The following is a 26,085-nucleotide window of genomic DNA, read 5'->3' as shown; positions in this document are numbered from 1 at the left end:
CTCCTTTTATAATGTTCCAACCGGCTCTAAAAGCTATGGCAGATAGCATGAGCATGTAACCTAATTCTCTCTTTAAGTCCATAAACTGTCTCAAAGCTACATTCTTAGAGATCGTTTGGCTTTTTCTGAAATATGTGAATTCTGTTTTAGGGTGGATTTAGATGGCACCCTCATTAATAATTAATACTCATCACAGTGAACCAATGATTTCAGTCATACCCACATTAGAAAGCGTAACTTTGCTAATGCTGAGAGACAGTCATTCGTGTTAATATCACATGGCAACTTTTAAAGTTGAGGTTTTAAGGTGCATTTTAAAGGGTTTCATTATCCTCTTTGTTTTCTAAGACTGTGAAGAAACATAGGATCATTCAGTTAAATACAATACACGACAAAGTTAAACGATTCTCTATGAACATAGTCACAACATTTTTGTCTGAAATAATACAGCGAATAAGACTAAAGATTATTCCAGTGGAAACCCAGCCCACGTCATCCCCTAATAACCGCATATGTTTGACAGTTTCTGTTTGGATCCCAAAGCCAATTAAAAGGTGTAAGATGCCTCCATCACTTCAGCTCTCTTAGATGTCGCTGTCAAACTGGTCAGCAGGGAAGACATCGGCCCCCAAACCACATCCCAAATTAATTGCACACTGGAACATTCACGTAACTGACACTTAACTCCATTACACGTTGAATACCCCAACCCCCACCCACAACAGTACGACTACATTCACACACATATATATAGCACATCTACACCACCAGTCTGATTACATAGATGGCCGCTGATTCCCAGCAGGTATGATACACATAAAGTATGTGCTACTTACTTTTTTGTTTGGGGGGGGGTAGGATACACAAACTGTAAACATCAGATGAGACTCCAAAGTGACATCAATAATTAAGGGTTGTGAAGAGTAAAAAAGAAAAGTGCATAAAGCACGTTACAATATGTTTTACCTTGCTGGAAAACCTTGGCCTATGTGAAGATTTGCACTGCAAAAATACACAATGTTTTTGGTTCATGGATTTTGACATAAATTTAAATTACATTTTGACATTTAAAAAAAGAGGCATAATCTTAATGCTGTTTCTTAGAAAATGGCTCAAATTTCACGCAGAAAAAGGTCCACATAGTTCTCCCACGAAACCCTTCAAGTCATTTGAGCCTCTCCTTCATCAGATGGCCCTCCCTTTCACCTACAAAGCCTTACTTTCCTGACAGAGCAGGAAGCTCCTCAACTCCAAATATAAAAGCCGGTGGAAGGAAAATCTTGCTTTCAAACAGAAATTGCATGCTATTATCAAATTGCACCTCCAAAACAGAAATTGCACTCATTATTGCAGCCTGTGACAATGCAGGCACTCCCATTCTCCTCACTATTAATCCCCATCCTCCACCCTCCCAGCTTCCTCTCTGATAATAAGCCACTGATTCGGGATCCGCTGCAGCCGCTTGGCACTGTGTGTTTGGCACTGAGGAAGATGTTCCTGCTGTTCTGTAATCAGACTGAGCTGTAACGGCACTGAGTGAAAAGGACCACCAAACGCTGCTCACATCGTCTCTAACCAAGGCCCTCCTGACATCTCTCTGACTCAAACTGAACAATCTGTATTCTCCTTAGAGCACCAATAAGAGGTCAGAAAAAAACACGCATTTTAAAGGGAAGGTAGGAAACCCAGAAAGTACTGATCTGGTGAGCCGATGTTCAAAACAAGTGCTGATATGAAAATAAACATTCCTTTCATTGATTTATTTCAGATTTAGTGGTAAGTAAGAATGAAGCCTGTTGACACCTTTTTGAATAGTTTTCCCTTATATTTAATTTGACTAAAAACAGGCAATCCATTGTTGTGTAAGTTTCCTTACAGCTGACCTATGTGGACAGCTCTCAAGCAGTAACTCATTTCTCTTTGTAATTGTAAATTTCATTTATACAAACAGTATCTGAAACTGTAAGCTTTGTTTATATTTTTGCAGTGTCAGCTGACCTCTGCTACACTGTCTCAAGCAATGAAGTAAATAACAGCGTTCCACTTATTCATGGTCTGTATTTTGACTCTAACTAGAATCATATGGCAGAACTGCTCATTAAAATCTGAGACCTATAAAATAAAGTTTTACTAATTCAAGTGACTAGAATTGAGTACTGAATCTACTGTGGCTTTTGTTCCTGGTTGGTAAAATATGAGAAGTCACTTTTAAATGAATAATTTCTTATCCATCCATCCATTCGCTTCTGCTTATCCTTTTCAGGGTCACGGGGGGCGCTGGAGCCTATCCCAGCTGTCATAGGGCGAGGGGCGGGGTACACCCTGGACAGGTCGCCAGTCTGTCGCAGGGCCAACACACAGGGACAGACAACCATTCACACTCACTTTCATTCGCACATTCACACCTAGTGGCAATTTGGATTATCCAATTAACCTATCCCCACAAGCTGCATGTCTTTGGACGGTGGGAGGAAGCCGGAGTACCTGGAGGGAACCCACACAAACACGGGGAGAACATGCAAACTCCACACAGAAAGACTCCGGCCTGATGGTGGAAATGAACTCAGGACCTTCTTGCTGCGCGGCAACAGTGCTAACCACCGTGCTGCCTGAATAATTTCTTATTAGATCAAATATGTTTGTATTTTTTATGTTAGTAATGAAAATATGCCTGTTCCCTGTTTGTTGGTTGTCTGCTGTGTAATGCAATAAAGTTACTTTTTACCACATTTACATCCTTTGTCATAGCCATGGTCTGTAGTGCTCTGCTGAATATTTGAAGACAAAACAGCTTTATCTAACACAAGTTTTACATCAATAAATTTGAATAAAACTGTGATTAAAAATTAAAAATGTAATCTTTGGTTTTAAACCAGTTATGACTTTTATATTTGTCAGGCTCGAGAATTCACCAGTAAAAATAAACATCAAATCAAATCAGAATCATTTGTTTTACTTTTGTGTATCTACTATTTGTTAATAGTTAATTTATTCAGAAATATAAAGTCTCACTATTTTTTTGTGCACTTTCACTTTGAAACATAAATATTGACTTCTTTTTTTAAATAAATTTATTTCACTTTAAACCCACATGTCAGATATTCTTTTGACATGAAACTCACCAAATCAGTGTTTACTGGAAAACGTCCACATGCACTTCTGTGTTTTGTCAGATTAACTGACCCTGAAACAGATTTAGCACCAGTGTGTGAACTGAACATTAAATCTGCGTTTGGCTCAGCAGATCCTGATTCAGTGGCTGTGTTGACAAAACTTAAGGGAGCCATTCATTTCTTCTCTGCGCGTACTGCATGTTACGTGAATGAGAGATAGAACAGACGTATAAGAATAAAATCCTAAAAACGAACTTACCAGTCCAACAAAAAGTGGATGAGAAGGAACCAAAGAGTAATAAAATTAAAGGAAAAATTAAACAGCTCAAACCAAGGGGGAAGTGTTGGGAGGATGATTCTGGTACTGGGGCACTGTGGGTGATGTAGTCCACGTCACATGGCCAGAGCTCGGGCCTTGGCAGCTGCCGCCTGCGCCCGCTGCACAGCTCCCTGGCTGTTCTCTCTCTTCATCAGCTGGCTGGTCTCAAACAGACCCTCGTGGGTGCCTCCTCCTCCTCCGGGGCCTCCGTCCACAAACGCCAGCACTCCTGCACCACACAAAATTCTCATCATGCATTTTATCAAAGCAAACAGGTACGGAGAAAACTGACTAACAGCCATACTCGAGACACAACTCACTTCATCAAACAAGTGACACATGGCCAGAAGTGTCAGATCTGGCTGCCTTTATGGACTGTTTTGAATTTTCTGTCTCTGAAAATAACTGTCTGCTTTAGCAGGAAATGTAATTGCTGCCTGGATTAATGTTCACTGGCAGCGTGTCATGTTCTTATGCTTCACAGAAGTCAGAAGGAGGGGGTTCAAAGGGTGGATGGTCCATGTACACAGCACAGACTTTGACTCTGAAGGCTGCTCTCGCATCTTTGGGACAAGTTGCCTGGCAACTACTGGGGAGTCCAGCAGGTTATTTGTAGCCTGTCACATAACAGCCCCTAAAATGACAGACTGTCATCTTTACTCTTGAGCTTTGTACAGATTTAACAAACAAGAAACAAAGTGTTAGCTTTGGCTTGAAATAATGTGGTAGAAAGTTGTTTTTTGTTACCTTTGCACGAGGCCAGGAGAGCAGTGTTTATGCTAAGCTAAGCTAACCAACTACTGGCTTCATCCAACGAGCAAGAGATTCAATCAGTTTAGTTCCCAACATGTTAAAATATTGCCTCAGTGTTTAGGGAAAAAAACAACAAAAGTGGATACAATACCAAAAAATTACTAACAAAATTTAAAACCGCAAAGAAAACGCATTAAAAGCTCAAAAAGTTAATACACAAAGGCGTATAAAAATGCCAGGTGACACCGGATGCTGATAAAATGAATTTATTCAAGAAATGTCCGCTTTCCCTCCTTCTTCATATTTTAAATGTTCTTCCCTACATTACTTGTGCCTGACTAAAATAAAACAATCACACCGACACAATCACTTTGAACAAAAAAATGAAAACTTGTATATCATTTGTATTGTAGTTCATTCATTCAAAGGTCTTTAAATTTGCTTAGTAAGCATGTTAATTCAACTGTTATACAACCTTACGTCTGTTCAGCTTCTCGTTAACGCAAACATCTAATCAGCCGATCACTGAGCATCAGACACCGAGCGACAGAATGGGGAAGAAATGTGATTAAAGTGACTTTGAATGTGGCACAGTTGTTGATGACACAAAGAATTAAAGGAGTTCTGAAGGCAAAAAGGGTTCCAATTGGCAAGGTGTACCTAATAACATATCCAGTGAATGTATATCATGTAGTCAAAATATCTAAACTTTATTCTCAACCCCTTTTTTTGCCAGTGTTGGGGGGTGGGGGGTGTTCAGGGTAGCTGAACACCTTTTGTATTGTGGCAGAGCACCCCACCCAAGTATCTGATGAATCATGTTAAGCTGTTAGAACTCAGCAGAGCAGTCACATGACCTTTGCTCTTTGAATTGGTTCAAGGCTGGTTAGGAACAGGAAAATATGTGACACTGATGTTTGATGTGCTACTTACACCAAATACATTATAGAACTGCTACTCAGACTCACAACAACTAAGTTCTGTACGGTGGTGGTCCTAAATGTGGCTATAAGAAACCATGGCAATAACTTCAAGTTAATTTTACATTAACTTTTAAATTTTAAGTTAATTTCTTCATTTGAAAAAACACATCATCACCTCAGCTGAGAGTTGGGAACTCGGGATAATAACAATCAACAAAAAATTCCATTTAAACCACCGCTCGAACCAGCTTTGATTTCTGGTCTTCAACTGTCAGGAAACTGGAGGAATCTTTATGTTCCATTTCTTTTTTTACAAGCACAAAATAATCACCACTTGTCACACTGACACACTGATCCGCCCTCTCCACACAACAGCCTTCAAATAAAAAATGTGTTGATTACCTACAGAGACTCTGTGCCCAGACACACGGTAGCTTCAGACCAGACAATTAGCACGTTTCACTGTTTAATATAATTAAAAACACTTAAAGTAGTTGGAATCACAGACAGATAAACCACTGAGACTGGAGGGTTAGTTGAAAACATACATCTGAATTACTACCTTAATTTAATAACTTAAACAATAAAAAAAAAGAATAAACATTAAAGTCCAGCAAGCAACACAAGCCAAAGGTTTCCAAATTTAGATACTTTTAAGCTTTTCAAAATGTTTTTTCATAGACAGCATTGCAATAAAGCAGGCTTCCCTTTTAACTCACATAATACTGAATAATTCCTCCAAATTACCTGATACTAGGGCTGCTCAATTAATCGAATTTTAATCACGATTACGATCTGGCCTTTCAACGATCATTAAAAATGACTGAGCCGATTATTAGCCCCTCCCTCGTGCTTTACTCTCGCGCTGCTCCGTGTGGCAAATCGAGCGCACCTCTCTGCATTTCGAACAGTCACAACAATAGAGATTGAAAATGTGACGTCATTCAAGGGTAAAACCGCAAAGAATTCTGGGAACTCGTGGCAAGAGGTACTAGCGCACGCAGGCTTTCAATTGAAATCAGTTACACAGCGATAAAAAGAAACACAAAAAATGGCAAGAAGCTGTTGTATTATTAACTGCAATAGCCGGTCGCATGACAGCCACGGGAAGCTGACGGGTAAAGAGATCGGTTGTTATCGGATTACGTCGTGGAAGAGAAATTGTTCGAGTCATGTTTCCGAAGTAACAAAGAGGCGACGGATGGCCTGGATTGCAGCCATTTAAAGACCAAATATAACGTCCCAGAACATCCAGCTCACACGTTAGTTTGCTCCAAACATTTCCACAAAGGTCAGTGTTTTGTAGTAGTTAATACGTCATTTTTCATAACATAATTGGTGATATAGGATACAAGCAAGTCTGGCGCTGAACAGAAATTGTGGCGCTATGCTCATTTGTTTATTGTGCATAAATAGTGAATTGTCCTGACACAATATTGCGTTTCGCTTCTGTTATTACCATGGTACATTGACAAAAACATATACTTTTATTCACAGGATAAAACAGTTTTTTTGTATCACTAATTTCCCAGTACATTACAACATACAATATTAATGTCACTGCTACATTTCTGTAATGCGAACCAGAAATTACTTCCACTACTAATTAATTACCGTTGAGCTCAAAGGTCCTATTAATAAACGGTTAACGAATGTGTATTTATGAAGACGATTTGTGAGACTGGTAAACTTATGATACGTATGATGGTCTTTCGTTCTACACGGTGCATTTCATGGTCCTGTACCCATCCTTCGGTAAACTGTTCCTGGGCTTGTTGCAGTGACCTGAAGTTACTAAACTTCATGAGTGTATGCACTCACTCCAAGAACCGTATAATTATAAATATGAGCGCGGTGAAAGTTGGGCAGCACGCTAACGTATTTTGTCCACTCTGTGCTCGTAAGGGTCTAACCCTTTCACTCCTTTGATTTTTTCCTCATATCTTTTCTTTGACTTTTCATCAAGTCTGTCTTTGTACGGACCGGCATTGTTCTCCTTCATTTTGTCCATTCCCTTTTTGGGGGACAAAGAAAAACCAAGAATTTATTGGAACCGGAGAATGAATGTTTAGCGGTGCTGCAAATGCTTGCATTTGATGCGGTACTTGGATTGTTTTGCCACGAGTTCCCGGCATGCAATGCGTGAAAGTCACATGGTCTTTCAATCTCTATAGGGCTTTGGAGCGTGATGTCACGGGGGTGGGCGTGGAAAGGATTTTGGCCTGATCCGCCATGTTCGGGGTCTAAGCGCAAGCGACGAAGGAGCGAAAGCACAGCCATGGTTCGTACTTGCTGTGTGGTTGGCTGCAATGTTCGATCGGCACGGGAATAAGCTTGGGTTGTCTTTTTATGCTTTCCCAAGCTGGAAGCAACATCAAGGAGCTCAGGTATCGGATGTTACCAAACGAAGGCGTCGAGCCTGGATAGCAGCCGTGAGACGAGCTGATATCAAGTTCGTACAGAACGACCATCTAATTTAAAGGCTCTTGCTCAAACGTACTCGCACTACAAGGGTACACACACCATAAAATACCTGATCGGGATTACTCCACAAGGTGCAATTTCGTTCATTTCTAAGGGGGAGTTGGGAACTCGGGATAATATCAATCATCAGCCGTGCATCAGCTAAACACATCACAGAGCAATGTGGCATACTTAACAAGCTGTTACCAGGGGATGTAGTTTTGGCTGACAGAGGCTTTGACATCAGAAATGCGGTGGGAATGATGTGTGCGGAGGCTAAGATCCCAGCATGTTGTGTTTTGGTTAACATGTGCCCCAGTGTGGTAGTGAAACCAGACACACATGAGACTTGTTCTTGTTAATTAATGATTGTGAAAACTTTGAGTATGTCTCTGAAGAAATAGTACTAGGAAAACCTTTTTTGTTATGTGTAATTGTATGAACACACTGACATTACATTATGCAGTGTTATCAGTATTTACACACTATTTTATATTATTTTTTTGACAATCTTTAAAGTCATTATTCAACACATTGTTATTGTTAAATAAATATCATCAAATAATCGAGATCTCAATTTCAGTGAAAATAATCGTGATTATCATTTTTGCCATAATCGAGCAGCCCTACCTGATACATCATATTTAAAGGTAATAATAGAGTATGCAAAAACTAAGATGCTGGCAAATTCAATCTCATCCAAAATCTCTAAATAATCGTGAGTATCAGAATATAAGGTCTTACCATAGCCATCCACACAGCCACTTTTAAATTCGCCCTCAAACTTCATGCCATCAAAGCGAGTGAAGACGCCGACACCTTGAAACTTCCCCTGCACAAATTCTCCTTCATACCTAAAAAACATTCACATAAAAATGCATTTACATGAAAGACGGGGGCAAATTCCAGGACTGCAATAACAGCACTGCAGAAGAGAAAAGGAACAAGTAGGTGAGTAAGGAAGGACATTTTTTTTCAAAGTATGATTTTAAACTTACAAAAAATACAAAAGCTTTATTGACTCACTAATTCTGTCCTTGAACATTTAAATTATGAGTGGTACAAAAGCACAAAAAGCTTTTGGACTAAAATGTAAAGCTGCACTAAAGTACCAAAGCTTTCCGTAAGCGTGTGTCATCTAAAGTTCATAGAGGCAGCGGAAAAATGTCGTTTTTCAGGGTTTCTTTTAAGAATTTAAAATATGAAATGTTTTTTTTGTGTGGTTTTTAAAAAGCCAAATGTTGGAATCTCAACATTTCTTCCTATGGCAAAAAGAATATTTTGATTAGAAATTACAACCAAAATAACTCCAGAGAAAAGAAATATGTGAAGGAACACAACAAATCATGTAGGAAGCAATATGGATCTGTCACTATTGCCTGATGGTGTTGGGTGTAAGGCATTGGAAAGTGATTAGGGATAAGGAGACAGCATTAAATGCTTTTTAAAAAATAAAAAACTATAATATGTAACATAAAGGATTAGTTTTACATTTCAGGTAATCAGTTATTCATGCAGTAACCTTTTTCCAATAGGCAGCTTGTTACTTCATTTCTCTTTGCCTTTTGCTGTTATGAAAAAATAAATAAATAAATACAAAGATAAATCAAGACTTTTGCTTTTGTCTCTGTTTATCTCCTTGGTACACAGCTAGCTAGCAAGAGCAGAAAGCACAGCTAAAAAGAAAACTAGTTTATTTTTCCCTAAAGATCGGAGTAAATTCAATAATGTACAGTAATCTACACACTCATTTCTCTCTATGGGAAATAGATCTAACACGAACAAGCCAAATGCAGTTGCTACATAATGTAATCTGAAGACATGTGAAAGACTTCAAAATTAATGGTTGAATATACGACACCCCGAGGCAGCAGCTGTTGTCATTTGGCGCTATAGAAATAAAAATGAACTGACTTCAATGACAAATTATACCATAACACAGACACAGCCACCAAAATGTGAAAATATATATATTAGTGCTGTTGAAATTAACGCGTTAACGCAAATTAATCCGACATCAAAGTCAGCACGATTAAAATTTTTAACGCAATTAACGCATCTGCAGAATGACTCAGAATCCACGAAAAGTTTCTGTCAAAGCATTTCAGGCAGTTTGTCCAAGTAAAGTTGCCTTCGCACATGTGCAAATGGGCAGTTGATCTGGTAGTGACGGGCAGCTGATCCAATGAACTCAATATGGAAGATGATAAACGCACATTTGCCCTCTCGATGGGAAATTTGAGTATTAAAAAAGTAACACGATGGAACAGTCGACCCACATAAAGTATTACGCACATCGTGCAAGAAGGAATTTTGTTTTCCCTGAGGCATTTCCAGGTTAAAATATCACATTGACACAAAGCTTACATTAGTCGGGAATGCTGCTAGGACTTTGGCTAATCCGTCGCCCAGCTTGCGACAAACCACTCACGGAACATCGGGGACTCAGTAAGTCTACCTCGGACATATTGACGGACACAACTGCCAAGTGGATTGCAACAAACTGCAGACCTGTTAATGTCGTTGAGAACATAGCTTTGGTTCCTTGTTTCAAGATCTTGAAGTGCCTCCCCAAAAGTGACAGAGAGAGACTGGATAAATGTTTACAGAGTTTTTTGTTTTTTAGTCTCATAAACAGACCAAGCGAAGTGTGATGTGGAGGACCCAAATGAGACAGATTAATCTTAATAAAAGGTGATTCGTTTATTAGGCTGATAATCCACAAATAAAAGCTAAACATAAAAAAAAGAAACTAAAAACATCGAATTACATGAACTAATCCTGGAATGACAATAGGAGGTACAAGAAACTGGGAAATACACACAGGACGGTGATCAGGGAGTGGAATCAGCTGGGAAACACAGCAGGGAAAAATCAGGCATAACAGGACAGGGAAGGCAAAGCTGAACATGAAGCACAGGAGACACGGGATTATCAAAGGAAACGAGGAAGCACAAACACTGAGAGACTAAGACACATGAGTTTGACACAGACAAAACATAAACTAAAATGGAGACACGACAGACTTGACATGGATGATACTAAAAGACAAAATAGTAAGTAGACAGGAGGGGGACGATAAAGGGAACTAATAACATGGAAAACAATATGGGAATGAGAACAGCTCATAGACGCAGCCAAACCAAAGCATATAAATAGAACCTAGGAACATAAATCATTTCTCATAACTCAAAACAATCAATAATTAACAATCCCAAAACACTGTGTCAAAGAACCAGAATCATGACATCTAACATCTAAAAACATCTTATTGAAATGAAAATGTTTGGTGAAATCAAACTGCCCTCACAAAAGCCCCGCTGACACAAACTAATAATGATATTGGTTATAATTTACATACATATATATTGAAGATGCAAACAAAGCAAAAACAATTACGATTTAACTGCAGTTTTTATGTTAGATGTCAGATATTTTTCATCTTTTTTAAATAACTGATTGCAAACCTTTTTACGACATATAGTCTGTTACTACTAACCCAGCCTGTTTAACTAAACCAGACAGTATTTCAGTGAAGGAGCCAGAATCAGATCCATGCTGTATTGTAGTCACTGCTGTACAATAAGCTTAGCATGAATCTAAGTGCAGAGTGTCAGCCTTTTTAACACACAGCATGAACACAATTACTTCAGTGTCAAACAGGCACAAATTAACAAAAGGCTGAACTGTAAGCGAGCAAAGTAGGGTTAAAAAAATCAGCAGGATAAGAGGGATGACAATAAAAAGCTGCATGTGAAATCCGTCTCTAACAGTCTTTTGAGCGTTTTTCCTCTGCATTGTTTCTTTAAAGTAATTGCAACGTAGTGCGCAAAACACCGGCAGTGCAACAGGAGATTTGCTCCTTTTTCAAACAACACTGTTCTTCTAATTAATCTTATTGTAGCTTCTGTGAATTCAAGCTGAGCACAAAGTTCATCTAAACTAAAAGGCTTCTCAGAACTCGACAGGCAGTAACTGAAAAGATATATGTTCTCTTTATTATTCACGTAACCTTTAAATATTATTCACTTAGCCTGAAATACATGTTTTAGTGTTTCCAAAGAACTTTGAAGGATTAATCAGTTGTTTTTTGTCCAAACAAAAATACAACAGATGGCATTGAACAGGCAATACTTTGCTTCTTTATCCTATACCGTGCTCTACTTGAACACTTCACCTTCTCTTGAATTAACTGAATCTTTATTGGGCTGACATCTTTTTTTTATAAATATCTTGAGTAACAAAGCCAACAGAGAGATACAGATAAAATTCATGTATGAGGAATAAATAAAAGGAAGCAAGCCAACAATAAAATACTCAACATATTGAGGCCATGAAAGCACTCAAAGTATTCTGAGGTTAAAAACTTTTTTCTTTCTGTATGTCTGTGAAGGTTCTCAGTCATCCAGGTCATCGTAGTCGAAGGAGCTTGCAAAGAAAAGCGTCTGGACTTCTTTAAGTTACTTGAAGACGTTTCACCTCTCATCCGAGAGGCTTCTTCAGTTCTAAGGTCAAATGGTGGAGAGTCCCAGATATAAACCTGGTGGGAGTGTCCCCCCACAGAGGGACAAAAGGACCCCCTGATGATCCTCTAATCGCCTGAGCCAAGGTGTGGAACTGGGTGTGGGTCCCAATCAGCCAGAGTTTCGGGTGAACGTCACCCGAAACTCTGGCTGATTGGGACCCACACCCAATCAGCCAGATTGGGTGTGGCTTCTCAGAACTCGACAGGCAGTAACTGAAAAGATATACGTCACGTCGGGTGACGTTCGGGTGAACGTCACCCGAAACTCTGGCTGATTGGGACCCACACCCAGTTCCACACCTTGGCTCAGGCGATTAGAGGATCATCAGGGGGTCCTTTTGTCCCTCTGTGGGGGGACACTCCCACTAGGTTTATATCTGGGACTCTCCACCATTTGACCTTAGAACTGAAGAAGCCTCTCGGATTAGAGGTGAAACGTCTTCAAGTAACTTAAAGAAGTCCAGACGCTTTTCTTTGCAAGCTCCTTTGACTTTTTTCTTTCTGGTTTTTCTTTTTCAACTGCACAGGTCATATTGTGCTACAGTCTGCTTTGTATTTTTTTTTTCTCCGCTTATTTCTCTTTTTTTCGAGACTGGGAAACTAAATGTTCAAATTGTGCGCTGACTTATTTCATTGTATGTAAGGACACAAAAAAGACTGACCCCTTCAGCCACCTTCCTGCCGTTAATTTTAGTGTCTGAATTTTACAATTTGTGTTGGTGATAAAAGGTATGTGAAGGATAATTTGCAAACAGTCAACAGATCCTTATTAATAAAAAAAACACCTCCTTACATACTCTAATTTTAGATGAATTGTTATTCAATCTGCAGTAATTTATATTATCCAGTATATATATATATATATATATATATATATATATATATATATATATATATATATATATATATATATATATATATACTGGATAATATAAATATATATATATATATATATATATATATATATATATATATATATATATATACTGGATAATATAAATATATATATATATATATATATATATATATATATATATATATATATATATATATAAAAATATATATATATATATATATATAAAATATATATATATATAAAAATTATATATAATATATATAATATATAGGGCAGCACGGTGGCACCGTGGTTAGCACTGTTGCAGCACAGCAAGAAGGTCCTGAGTTCAATTCCACCATCAGGCCGGGGTCTTTCTGTGTGGAGTTTGCATGTTCTCCCCGTGTTTGCGTGGGTTCCCTCCGGGTACTCCGGCTTCCTCCCACCGTCCAAAGACATGCAGCTTGTGGGGATAGGTTAATTGGAAAAATCCAAATTACCACTAGGTGTGAATGTGTGAGTGAATGTGAGTGTGAATGGTTGTTTGTCCCTTTGTGTTGGCCCTGCGACAGATTGGCGACCTGTCCAGGGTGCACCCCGCCTCTCGCCCTATGACAGCTGGGATAGGCTCCAGCGCCCCCTGCGACCCTGCAAAGGATAAGCGGAAGCGAATGGATGGATGGATATATAATATATGTATATATAATATATATGTATATATGTACATATGTCTATATATATGTATGTGTGTGTATATATATATATATATATATATATATATATATATATATATATATGTGTATATATATATATATATAATTTTTGTGGCTCAGCTTTTCAGCTCCACCTTCACTACTTTTTCCACACTAAACTGTTCTACAAGGTGTGTGAATGTACAGCAAACGTAGGGGAGGTCCCAGTTGTATCAATAGATTTCATTTGGCAATACAATGTTGGTAATGAAAATAATCACTGCGTGCAGGGCGGGTGCGCTTGACTCAGTGGCGCGCCAAGATGAACGATCTCCTCACTTTGTTATGTCTGCCTTTGGGCCTTCTTCAAAGAAAGAAAAATAAATATCTTTGTTGTTTATTGTACCCATGTCCTGTAACTGACTTTTGAAAACTCCTAAAACAACACAAATGTTTGCAGATTTCTTGATATTGTCGTCTGTAGGACGGAGAGCGAGACAGGTAACATAGTACAGAGTAGGTCTGCACTAGAACATCTTCTCATTGATTTTTCACCTCAGCTTTTGTGTGTGACAGTCCTTTCCTCACAGCAGTGGTCATCATGCTTCATTCAGCTGCATTGCTCTCGATGTCTTTATGATTGGATATTTTTAATCAACAGAAGCAGAGAGAGAAACAAAATCTATTCTTCTTTCAGCTCTGTGCAGAAGCTTTTTCAGTCACATGTACCACCAAAGATAGACTGTTGGGATACTGTTGTAGTCTTCTACTGTTGTATAACTTTCTCACATTGATTATTTCGTATGGAAATAAAGCTGAAAACCAGCACAAGCATTATGTACATTATTCACATGACAGAAGTAATGAAAGAACAAATCAGACACGTTTCATTCAGGAGGAGGCTGGGGTTGTATCTCCTGTACGACATACTTATTTGCAGGTTTTAAATTTTCAGGTGCAGAGTTTCAAGGTTTAACAACCAGAGTGTGCAAAAAGTGACTGACAAACCTGGAGCCGTCAGGAAAGACCAGCACCCCACAACCATTGAAGAGGCCATTTTCAAACTGTCCAGTGTAGCACGTCCCATCGCTGAAGGTCAACTGACCCAGGCCATGACGGAGACCTGCAAGAGGATAAAAATCACCTCACCAATCACTCTCAGAAAAATAAAAATCTAAGACACGAGCAGAGGTTTTTTTTTTGTTTTTTTTTACAAAATCACATAAACCGCACAAAAAACCTCCAAACAAAAAAAAAAACAAAACAGCTAAAAGTATTTGAAATGCCCACTGATTACTACACACTTTTGCACACATTACATCTCCTACTTGAAGTTAAATATACTAATAAGACGCTCTCAGGATTAACTCTTTGCACCAGCAGGAGGTTCATGGTCACGAGCTATGGTATTAGCTTTGTTGAAAAAGAACCAAACAGGGCTCATGGATGCCCTCTTCCAACCTCACAACTAAAATGCATTTAGGAAGGCTTCACTAAGCATCTATGAATTAAAACAGAATTGAAAACTGAAAGCTTTTTCATAAACTTGAAATAAATTTGTTGGTCTTCTAAGAGCTTCCAATTTGTTTATGAATGAATGCTACAATGTATGAAATGGCACACAAACCTTCAGGCCATGGTTCCTTCCTCAAGGATACAAAACAAAATCGGTGTGAAAGGATGTTACTAAGAGGTCACAGACACAGATATTGAAAGGTCATTTTATCCCTGAAAACAAGACAATTAAGGGCTCATACCATCTACATGAGCTGATTGTATGGCGTGTGTTTATATCATCCTGTATTCTCTCTTATAATTGAGAGAAGATGACATTTCTTTAACTAAAGAAATGAATAAGTGGAACCGTGACAGACAGGATTAAAGGAAAAGCATGACCATGAACTTCCACCGTGGAACAAAAAAAGCAGTTTCACTCATATCTTCACAGTTCTGGCTGTTAAACATAGTGGCCTTAACAGGATATTGGTTCATTTGTAAAACACTGGTCTGCACAGATATAAGCTTGACTTCTGCACATGAAGACCCAGGTCAAGACGAATGTTTTGTGTCCTCTAAAGAAAGAACTAAATTAAATTTCATATTTTCAAATGAGTAGACATAGATATTTAACATTTTCTTTCACACATTCCACAATAATCTGTTCTTGAATGAAAATAAGCGGTGATGGGAAATGGGGGACCTCATGACCTGGCACATGGATGCTGTCCTGATACCTGTGGCTAGAATTTCTCAGTGTTGTGTTTGTCTGCTCAAATATTGTTCAAATATTGTTGCAAAGAATCCATATCAAACTTCAAAAATTGCTGCTCCAATGTAATATGGTGTTATGCATATCCTTATGTGTCAATTTTAAATATAAGATTTATATACGATTTTTACATTTACACCTGCTTCAAATTTCTTTTTTAAATGCAAAAACATTTTGTGGCAATCGTGGCTCAAGAGTTGGGAGTTCGTCTTGTAATCGGAAGGTTGCCGGTTCGAGCCCCGGCTCGGACAGTCTCGGTCGTCGTGTCCTTGGGCAAGACACTTCACCCGTGGCGCCAGTGTTCGGCAGCCTCGCTTCTGTCAGTGCGCCCCAGGGTGGCTGTGGCTACAATGTAGCTTGCCATCACCAGTGTGTGAATGGGTGGATGACTGGATGTGTAAAGCACTTTGGGGTCCTTGGGGACTAAGTAAAGCGCTATACAAATACAGGCCATTTACCATTCACTGATTTTCTCTGCTGTGTGTAAAAAGAGGAAGATTTTGGAAGGTTAAGCATCATTGCCTTGTTGCACATAGTTAATCTCATCCAAATATGGTCACTTCTCAAAGAAAAAAACAAAAAAAAAAAACAAAGAAAAAATGCCAGAGTCCAGAAACCAAATGGTAATCTCATAGTGGCTCTGCCCATCTTTTACATCTATGGCATTTACTTTAAATCCAAACATTAATGAAAGAAACTAGATTGATAGAACTGTCATGTCTATACACTAATCAAAAGACTATGTATCCAATTTGTTTAAATAAATGCAACAACAAAAATGTACTTCATTTTTTTTCCTAAATTAAAATGCTGAGGCAGCATCTCAGCAAATAGTTTGTTCACAACTACGCTGCTTTATATTCACTGTTTTCTTTAATTATTTATGCACTTGGTCTGAATTATCTTACACAAAACAAAAAGATGTATTAAAAGCATTCAGACCCTTTGCACTATGCAACGCTGAAGACTCAAAACCTGACTGGTACCTGTACAGTTTTCAGTAGAAGTCACTGAGTGAAGAAAAGAGAGAGAGAGAGAGAGAGATGGCAGATGTGTTATTATACTTTAATTAGATTTTGGAGTTAGCAGATTGGGAGATTCATAATTGGTGCGAGCAGACAAAAAGGTGAGCTGCTAGCTTTCATTTTTCACCTCTTAAAATGTTCCCTGAGAGGTGAGACCCAATTTTCCCTCTAATTCTCAGACTAATTTCCAGCATCAGGAGGATGGCAGTCGATGAAGAAATGGAGGGAAAAGGAGTGAGCATTTCTCCCTGCCAACCTCTATTAGCAAGCCCAGCGGGAATTAGCAGAATAACTGGATGTGAGGCACAGTTGGACACGGGCAGAGGAGGTCCCGGTATGCTCATGGCAGAGGAAGAGGATTTAATGGGAGCTCAAGTGGTAAGAAACTGGTGGAGTGGAGAGAAGAGTGGAAGATTGGGGGCTTCATATATTGAAGGGGAAACGAACTGTTGGCAGGGGTGGGGCTAGTGAGTGTTGTCCCTTACTCACAGCTCATGGGTAAATTAGGCAGTCCATCTGTTAGGCCTGCTTAAAGTGCTGCTCTCTGCCTAATCTTGGCAGGGTTTTCATGGGAGATTTGGATGAAACTAAATCTGGAGCTCTGCATTCGATTTTCAAAGTCGCCTCAAAAGATCCAGAATCCATATATATATGCTGGTGTGTGTGTGTATTAGCTGGAGATCATAAAGCAAACAGTATGAATACAGAAGACGGCCAGCAGCAGTTTAAATCCAACTCTTCAGCCTCCATGAACCTTGACAAGCGAGTGAGACCCTGAGGCAGAAATTTCACAGACTAGCTGCTGAAATATAACAATCTGTTAGGTGTCAAAGAGGCTGCGGTGTGCCAACAGCAGCATCTCCCACCAAGAATTTCAACAGCTGTGTTATCGAATGAAATTGAGTGGTAGAAGTGTCAGTGTTTTGCTGACAACTATGAAGGTTTCTTTTCTTTTTCTTTTTTTTTTAAATGAAGGTACAGATTATCAGCTGTGGCAAGGGACAGTAATTTCCTCTGTCTCCTCCAATTTGATCCCTCCAGACTCTAATCTGCAGTTCAGCTTCTTTGTAACGCCTTTCTCCAATCTTATGTTGGGTCATGGTCTCCAGCTAATTACGGTTTAGCTGAATTTGTCCGGCTTTTATGTCAATCAATAGCGGTAATGCATAGATGTTAAATGACCACATGGGCAAAGTACAGTAGTAAATGGCTTCTGGCTGTGCCTTGGCTGTTGTGTTGTGGATGCACCCAACCTACTTCCTGTAACCTGATAGCTCTCGGGCCTATGTTCAACCAGCGCACTGCTGAATTATTCATGTGACACCGTAGACCTCTGTCTGACACACACCTACATGTTTGTGTGCAAACAGTGACTTTGCATGCATGGACGCAGAGACAGGATGCGCAACGTGCATCGGTCTGTGTTTATGACAACACGGCGATCAAAACCCAATTGCATCCTATTGCACCAATTCAGCAGGGTCAATAGAAATTTTCGAGTTAAAATAAATAGAATGTGCAAAGTGTATGTGAAGTGTGTTTATGTAACATTGGTAAAGGTACCATCTTCATCTGGCTTATGCTGAAGATAAGAACGAGATGCTTTGGGTATAGTAGAGATATAAATAAAAACAAGGTGCAAGGTAATATTTTACTACAGATAAGGGGTCGAAAGGTCAAGGGTGACCATTATGTTTTTGAATCTGAAGCTAAAAAAGAATGTGGACCTTGTGACCATGACTACATGATTTTCATCACAATCTGTGTTGTAAATATTAACTTTAATATTAACTATGTTTTTAAAAGTGACCAGAATCTGAAGTGATTTAACACTCGAGAAGTTCTAAGAAGAACAAACTAGCTTGGGCAAAAATTAAATATTTTTTCAATTCTTGCCTTCCAGTAGAGTCGATTTTCAGGATTTACAGCTCAGATAATCCTTATTTATCCTATACTGGGCCTTGGTGCAGCCCTACATTTCATTCACTGTCTATTTATCTAAGCTGTTTTAGCTCCTCCCATTTAGACAACTTTATTCGTTTGGCTGGCACTCACAGATAGAAAGTTTCAACAGCAGCTAGATGGCCCTCCTGTGCTTACGGTGTTAGCTGAGTTGACCATATTAGGAATATCCTCTCTGTGACATCATATATATTAAATAGTAGGAAAAAATGTCTGAAATTGTAGTGTTTTAGTTGTCTGGAGCCATTAATTATGGATGCAACTTTCTATAATGCAGTAATGCAACATATTGCTATACTAAATTCAGTAATTACATTACTACTTGCATTATAATGGTTCTTCAATTATCTGCACATTAGGCAAATAGAAAAAAAGTCATAACACATGCCTTTTTTTCCTGCACAATCAACTAAATTTAGTTTCTGTGGTGGAAGAAGGAAAATTCATCTACAACGTATAAAATCTCAGAAATGGACACCTGAACTTTTGTTACATGAAAAGACAAATTTCATGTGATAATAAAGAGCAAACTGCGCCCAGGACAGCTGCTAATAACAGGTCAGTTGCATAGCCTGTGTGCCAAACCAGTGATTTTAAAGCTGAGTGGATGCTGACACCGACCAAGGAGCCAGAGCCTTCAACAGGTAACCACAGCAGAGCTGGCTTGTAGAACTGTAATCTCTCTTTTTACTCAAACCTGTTTCCACAGTAGAAACAGCGATATAGCGATGCTCTATGTTGATCGCTGCGGAGTGCTCTTTTGGGCTGGTTTTCAGCTTTGCTTTCAACTTTGTGTTTGTACTTAAACATTAAAAGGAAGATCTCGTTGATGTGTTACTCACTAGGATAGGGACATTTCTTCAAAGAAAAGAAAAATAATGTGTAATACATTAACTTATTTTGGTAGCAAACCCCAAACCGTGTATAACACATACGAGGTCCCTGCTCCAAAGGAGTATAACTTTTTTTTAATTTTTTTTACAGAATCAGCTGCTGCTGCCCTCTTTTTGAAGATTCATATTGAACATATACTTAGATATACATGTAAATAAAATGTCTGGAAGAAATCCAAGCAGTTCTTGCCAACGCAGCGCTCCGTCTATTAGTGAACTAATTTTTTCTCACTTTGAAATGTCTGATCTAAAAAAAAATTTTAATCCACCCCTGCTGTTTATTAAAACCCGAGCATATCAGTGCATCACAGCCAAAACCAGTTTAACAGTTTTTTGCTAATCATACGGAGGACATATGTTTCCTCCCGCAGCCTCATGCACACTTCAGTGCCAAACTTTTGTTCTTTGTTTAACCTTGCCCTAAAGGTTGTCTGACTGTTTTTGTTATAGTACAAGTGCTGGTTTAGGTAGTGTGATATCCTGTCTCAGCAGGCTCACTGGCACCAGATGGTCCATATGTGCATATGTGTGTAGATTACTTACTGACTTTAGCTTGACACCTTTTTCTGTGTTTTTTCCCCTATTAGATACAATCTGTTTGGGTGAGAGTGCAGGTTCATTTCAAAAGTACTTTTGCTGTTGTGACTCACTTACAGTACACCCACTTCTTTCCAGACTCTCCATTCTGACATGAAATCTCACATTAATTAAAAGCTGCTGGAGTTAACTTTCTTTTATCATATTTTACTGACATCCCTATTATCCATTTAAGCTAATAGGTATTCTCAGGGGGGGATTCAAACTGAAAACAACAATGCATTAGAACAACACATGGGGCTGTGGTGGTGGCGGTGGGGTGTTGTTTAAGAAGCCAGTGAGACGATAAAATGCAATCCAGGAAATCCAGCAGGAGTAACAGATTAATGCATTTATGAGCTTATTGAACACCCAAACTCAATGAACACCTGCTCTGTAGCTACACGTTTCATTTGTTCATCCATTACTGTAATGACTGTAAGGTAGTAGTACCCATTCTGGCGGGGCGATCGTGGCTCGAGAGTTGGCAGCTCGTCTTGTAATCGGAAGGTTGCCGGTTCGAGCCCCGGCTCCGACAGTCTTGGTCTTGTGTCCTTGGGCAAGACACTTCACCCGTTGCCTACTGGTGGTGGTCAGAGGGCCCGGTGGCGCCGGTAATCGGCTCTGTCAGTGCGCCTCAGGGCAGCTGTGGCTACAATGTAGCTTGCTGTCACCAGTGTGTGAATGCGTGGATGACTGAATGTAGTGTAAAGTGCTTTGGGGTCCTTAGGGATTATATAAATACAAATACAGGCCATTTACCATTCTGTGTTTATGTCACACTGGGAACTTTTTAGATGGACAGCTAGGGTGGTAGCCCAGATCAGCGACAAGCAGAGTCTTTTTTAGGATACAAGCCTGGAAAGGGAGTTTTTCTTTAAATAAGATACTCATGGGGCCTTGGTATGACTAAACTTAAATATGTGAGGAAAGGCATAAACAATTATGACACCTGAACTTGAAGCAGTTTCAGAAGAATCGGGGGTTGGATATTGTCTACTTTGCTCTTTTTCCCATGTAGCACACAGCATGAGATGGTTCACTTCAGTCGTGTTCTTGCTACTGAAAATACTGTTTTGACCAGGGGCGTGCGAGAGGCCTGACATGTGATGCCCACTCAGAGGCTATGAATTTACCTGAAAGCTATCTGGGCTTACTGTCACATGGCTATAAATCATGTGGACTTTGTATTAGGAGCATTCCAGGTACAAGTTTTGGGCTGCAGTTCATACGTGAACACACTTATACAGTACTGTAACTACGAAGGTAACACTATAAGGTTCAAAGTGCTGTAAGATTTTTAAACAAAAAATCAAAACTGAATATTTGTTGTGATTTCATTGACCTTTAACATAACAACACTAACTGTAGATAAAACTTTGCACAGTTTATAATGTAAGCTGTTTAAAGCATCTTTTAAAAACTTGCCACATTTGTAGATGCTGAAATATCACTGCAGATACTTAGCATGCTTGTAAACCATCAAAGTTGTGTTAACAGCATAATGCATTTCTTTCAAGTCTGGGTACAGTTTTAACTTTACCATCAAGCTCTCGTGCTTTTGTGCAATAAAAATAAAAAGTATGTTCATATAGGTGGTGTAGACTGCACCACCTTTTTCCTCCTCTGGCACACGAACTAAAATCAGCTGATTGTAGAGCAAGTGCAAGTGGAACCGATAAACCAGATCGATAGGCAAGCAGACCAACAATTCCAAAGGAACTGAACTGGTTCTTTACAAGAACCAGTACTCATTCCCCATTCCTACCAGCATGGTGGTGGAGAGATGATGATTTGAGTTTGTTTTGCAGCTACACGACTTTTCAGTCGTTGACTCAAAATCCACACAATGATGTGACAGACTCATAAAGTTATACAGAAAATGATTACCTCAAGTTATTGGTGGTAAGGGGAGTTCTATAAGCTACTGAATCATGGAGCGTACCTAAGGTTTCCATACACTGCTTCTGCATTGTGGCTTAGTTTTTTACAGAAATGGTGTCACAGTAAAATATGGCATGTTTTGTAGTTCATTCACCTAAGAACCAGATGACTTTTATTATGTCCTGATATGTAAAATCTTAGAAATGAAAGAGGGTGTACTTTCTTTTTACCATGACTATAAATATCTAAAGAGGCTTAAACCTTTGTGCAGCGCTGTGCCTCCACAGGACATCACTTAGACAGTAAAATGCTTCACAGTGGTAAGGCACAGGGGTTGGAAAGTTACCCTGAACTGCTGAAGGCTCTGGATATTGTTGGGTTGTCATGGTTTCTTTGATGGTGCAGAGCTTTACAGTTCAAAAAGTGAACTGGAGGGAGTGCTCGATTGTTTGGATGTCACACTGTTCAGCCTTTCTACAAGCACATGAATGCTGGAGTGGAGGCTCCAACTGATTATAAAACTAGAGACACATTTTATTTCTTTCTTTCTGTTTCCTTACCACCACAAGATTTTCACTTTTAAGTCGTGTGCTACTTTTTTCAACACGCTAGTTCTATAATTTACTTTTTTTTCTTGAATTACTATATTTTGAATTCTGTTCTTGTATTTCTATACATCCCACGGAAGTACTTTTGATGCTATTGTATATGAATATAATGTGATTTAACAAATAACACATGCATTTTAAGTTATTACCATAATTTTGATTTAGAAAATAGCATATCGTTCACATTAAAAAAATAATTACATTCATACCTTTATCATACATTGAGATGCATAAAATTTGCATCAGCCAATGTTAACAACCTCCTTAGGGACAGACAAGTGAAACCTGTGTAATTTAAACTTCTTGCATCTTCAGCCTGCTGTTCCCTTTGACATTCAGAAAAAGGGTGTGAATGCATTTTTTAAAAACTGCTCTAAATTAAATAAATTCCGCTGTAAGAAAAATATGCTGTGGATCCTACAGAAATGGTGTGTGTGTGTGGTGGTGGTGGTGGTGGGGGGTGCATGCAATAAAAGCCTCAAGCATCTTGCAACTGAAGGAATTTTACACTGAAGAATGGTCAAATATTTCAGCAAGCTGATGTCAGAGACTGATGTACTATTATGCAAAACGCCTACAAGAAGTTATTTCTGCTAAAGGGAGCCAGATAAGCTTCTGAGGCAAAAGGTGTACTTACTTTCCCCACAGAAGCATGTAACATCTGTTAATATTTTTATTGATTAAATGATTGAAAAAGGTAATGTTCCTCCTTTACCTGACAGCCGTGTTTCACTTAGAAACAAAAGCTAGCAATTTCCAAGGGATGTTTTCAAGATATCCACACGTGGGAAAATTGGTCCCCTTGATTTTTGACTCTCTTAAAATTGATGGTAGCGATATCACTGTACAACTGTACAGTGTGTCGAATCAAGAAATGTCCCTGTGCTGGTAAAATGTCAGAATAGATGTCTGTTATCCTGAATAGGGCATAAGTCAAGCACGCCACATATGTTACTGCAGATTATGTATATAATTATTACGAGCATTATCATATTATTATTTGGTTCTTCCCCTGCCTGAGCATCAGTCTTAATCACATTATAACAACACGTGTGCTGTTCATGAAATGTAGTCAGTGGTGGAGGATGGGTGGGTGACTGAGCAGGTGGGTCTTGCCTTCTTTCCATTCCCCGTGGTACTCCTCGCCGTTGGAGTAAGTAAAGGATCCTCGTGTCAGGGTCATGGGTCCTGCTGCCGCACATGACACAAAGAAACATTATCAGGAGCTTTGCAGCTGTAGTTTTGGCATTCTGATACACACTGAGCTGGGAGTTTATTAAATAATACTACCACCTCTCAGTCTATCATGGATTAATTGCTAGCATTTGAATACTGCAGCCAGCCTGCAGGGCAATCAAACTCAGATTATGCAGGCAGGAAAACGACACATGCACAACTGCCCCCACTATTAGAAACATGCTCAATGCTCAATCACTGCTGGCTAAAAATCTGTGGAAACCTTAAACATTTTATTTTTTTATAAGAAACAATGGTTGCAACTGGTTTTATAAGATCATACATGCCACAAGTGTTTTTCTCTCTATACATTCTAAATATTTGGGGGTCAGGTGGTCACCATGTGGAAAGAGGTGTCCACTGTCTTCATCTCAAACAACTTGGTACAGGATGTTTCCTTAAATATGAGATTTCCGTGTGAGATGACAAAAGTGTCATTTTTGCTAAACATGTTTGATACATTAACTCACACTGCACATTTTGTGGCTTCTCTGCTTAAACTGTGTGGGTTAACTGATGGTTACCGCTTAGAGATCTAAACTAAATGTAAGTTCCGAAATCCTGAACAAGACTATAGTTGTACAGTAGGCTAATTTGCTGTTAAAAGTGACCGGTTATATCACCTGTTATACTCTGTTACCTGTTATATTTTTGGATTTCTTTGCTGTGATAAGAGGTATTATTTGTCTACTGGTAGTGTTTAATATAGCTATATTATTATAACTCTAATTTTACTCAAACACTACTACACGGCTGTGTTTATTGTGGTTCTCAGTGGCATGCTATCTTCTTTTTGCTGCTTCAAAATGAGTATGTAGACAAACGGCCGCTGAAAGGAGCATCAAAGAAACATTTGGGCGACTCCATAAAAGAGAAAACACCCAAGGTCCGTTTATTAAGCAAAACAGGCTAATTGTTCAATGCCAACAGGCAGCTGTCAGCAGACGGGAGGAGGTGTGCGTATCCCTCCATCTAATGTTGCCACAGTAACGGCGCCCTAATCCCTTTCATCCTGCCGGCATGACGCTGTCAGCCTCCAAAACACACACGCATTCACACGGTGAGCGGGCCTGGAGACAAAAAATAATAATTTTTTTACCTGTTTTATTTAAGAGCAGCTCAGCCTCTTTTCTCTACATCGCTGAAAACAAGAGAGCAGTTGGAGGATAGCGACTATTTAGCCTTTTTTTCGTAGCTGTTTGTTTCCTGGTAGAGCTGCCTCAGCGTCGCTCTAAAGCACCGCTATACGATTGGCTACCTTTGTGTCACCTCGACTCAACGTGTCCTTTTATTGGTTGCTCTTCTGCTCCGGCCAGCCCTCAGCAGGAGACATCTTTGTCGAGGGCAACGGGTTCAACGACTTAATTAGCCGGAGTGCTGCTCCGTTAAAGCATTTGCCCTTGTCGGTTTTTTATGTGCTGCCCGGCGTCTCTGTAGTATTATAAAACGGCAGCGGGGTTCTCCTTAATGATACCCTGTCATTTCATGTTTCAATTTGGTTATTAGACCCGCGTTTTGGCAAGTTTTATGAGACTTGATTTATTGTTTTCTTTATGCCTTAAAACAGCTGCGCTAGGTGACGAGGGTTTGCTAAATGAGGTGATGTAGATTCAAAGCTAATAAGCCTTTAACTCAGTAAAAAGCTAAGAAGAAGAAAAGAAAAACAATCAAGGTGACCCAAATGAAGCAAAACTCCGCTAACCTCATTTTCGTTTCCCTGAGGGGAAACCGGGGCTAGGATTAACCCGCTATTGAATATTAATTAGTCATGGCCAACAATGAAGCACGTGTGATTAGAAACTGATTATCATTTATCAATATTAGCCTAATAGAATAAAGAATACAATTATCAAGCCTTCAAACTCTAGACAATGTAGAGCCAAACATGTGTTTTGGGTATATGAAGCTGTTATGGTGCTATAGAAGGGAAATGGAAGAGCCCAATTTATATTCTGCACAAAGTATGAGATGAAATTTGTTCTGAAATTTTGGTCAATTTCTGCACAATT

At 39.1% G+C, this 26,085-nt stretch overlaps 1 protein-coding gene across 2 annotated transcripts; it reads right to left on the bottom strand.

Moving 5' to 3' along the window:
* Positions 1-3,069: 3,069 nt before the first annotated feature.
* On the bottom strand, positions 3,070-25,287 carry LOC102781606 (MORN repeat-containing protein 4-like). 2 transcript variants are annotated; one of them, XM_087842455.1, is made up of 5 exons: positions 25,176-25,287; positions 23,957-24,031; positions 14,632-14,746; positions 8,316-8,425; positions 3,070-3,661 (listed from the first exon to the last, which is right to left on the bottom strand). In XM_087842455.1, the coding sequence occupies exons 2-5, from the start codon at positions 24,021-24,023 to the stop codon at positions 3,507-3,509; spliced, it is 447 nt and encodes a 148-aa protein (XP_087698581.1). In that variant the 5' UTR covers positions 24,024-24,031; positions 25,176-25,287; the 3' UTR covers positions 3,070-3,506. The 2 variants fall into 2 exon arrangements, with proteins under 2 accessions (XP_087698581.1, XP_087698582.1); XM_087842456.1 differs by having other exon boundaries at positions 23,957-24,028; positions 25,176-25,279.
* Between the last annotated feature and the right edge of the window lie 798 nt (positions 25,288-26,085).

This window comes from Neolamprologus brichardi, chromosome 6, assembly GCF_056152115.1.
Source record: "Neolamprologus brichardi isolate AB-2024 chromosome 6, ASM5615211v1, whole genome shotgun sequence".
Taxonomy (NCBI): Eukaryota; Metazoa; Chordata; class Actinopteri; order Cichliformes; family Cichlidae; genus Neolamprologus; species Neolamprologus brichardi.
Note: the sequence above shows the minus strand (reverse complement) of the source record. Positions and strands in the feature narration are given on the sequence as shown.

What these genes read in the sequence shown, in the direction of transcription:
- LOC102781606 (XM_087842455.1), bottom strand. Translation starts at nt 24,023, where the DNA reads ATGACCCTGACACGAGGATCCTTTACTTACTCCAACGGCGAGGAGTAC. An exon ending in CCACGGGGAATGGAAAGAAG is followed by an intron (nt 14,747 to 23,956) that starts GCAAGACCCACC and finishes ATCCTCTTGCAG; the next exon opens with GTCTCCGTCATGGCCTGGGT. An exon ending in TGGCTGTGTGGATGGCTATG is followed by an intron (nt 3,662 to 8,315) that starts GTAAGACCTTAT and finishes TGTGTGGTGCAG; the next exon opens with GAGTGCTGGCGTTTGTGGAC.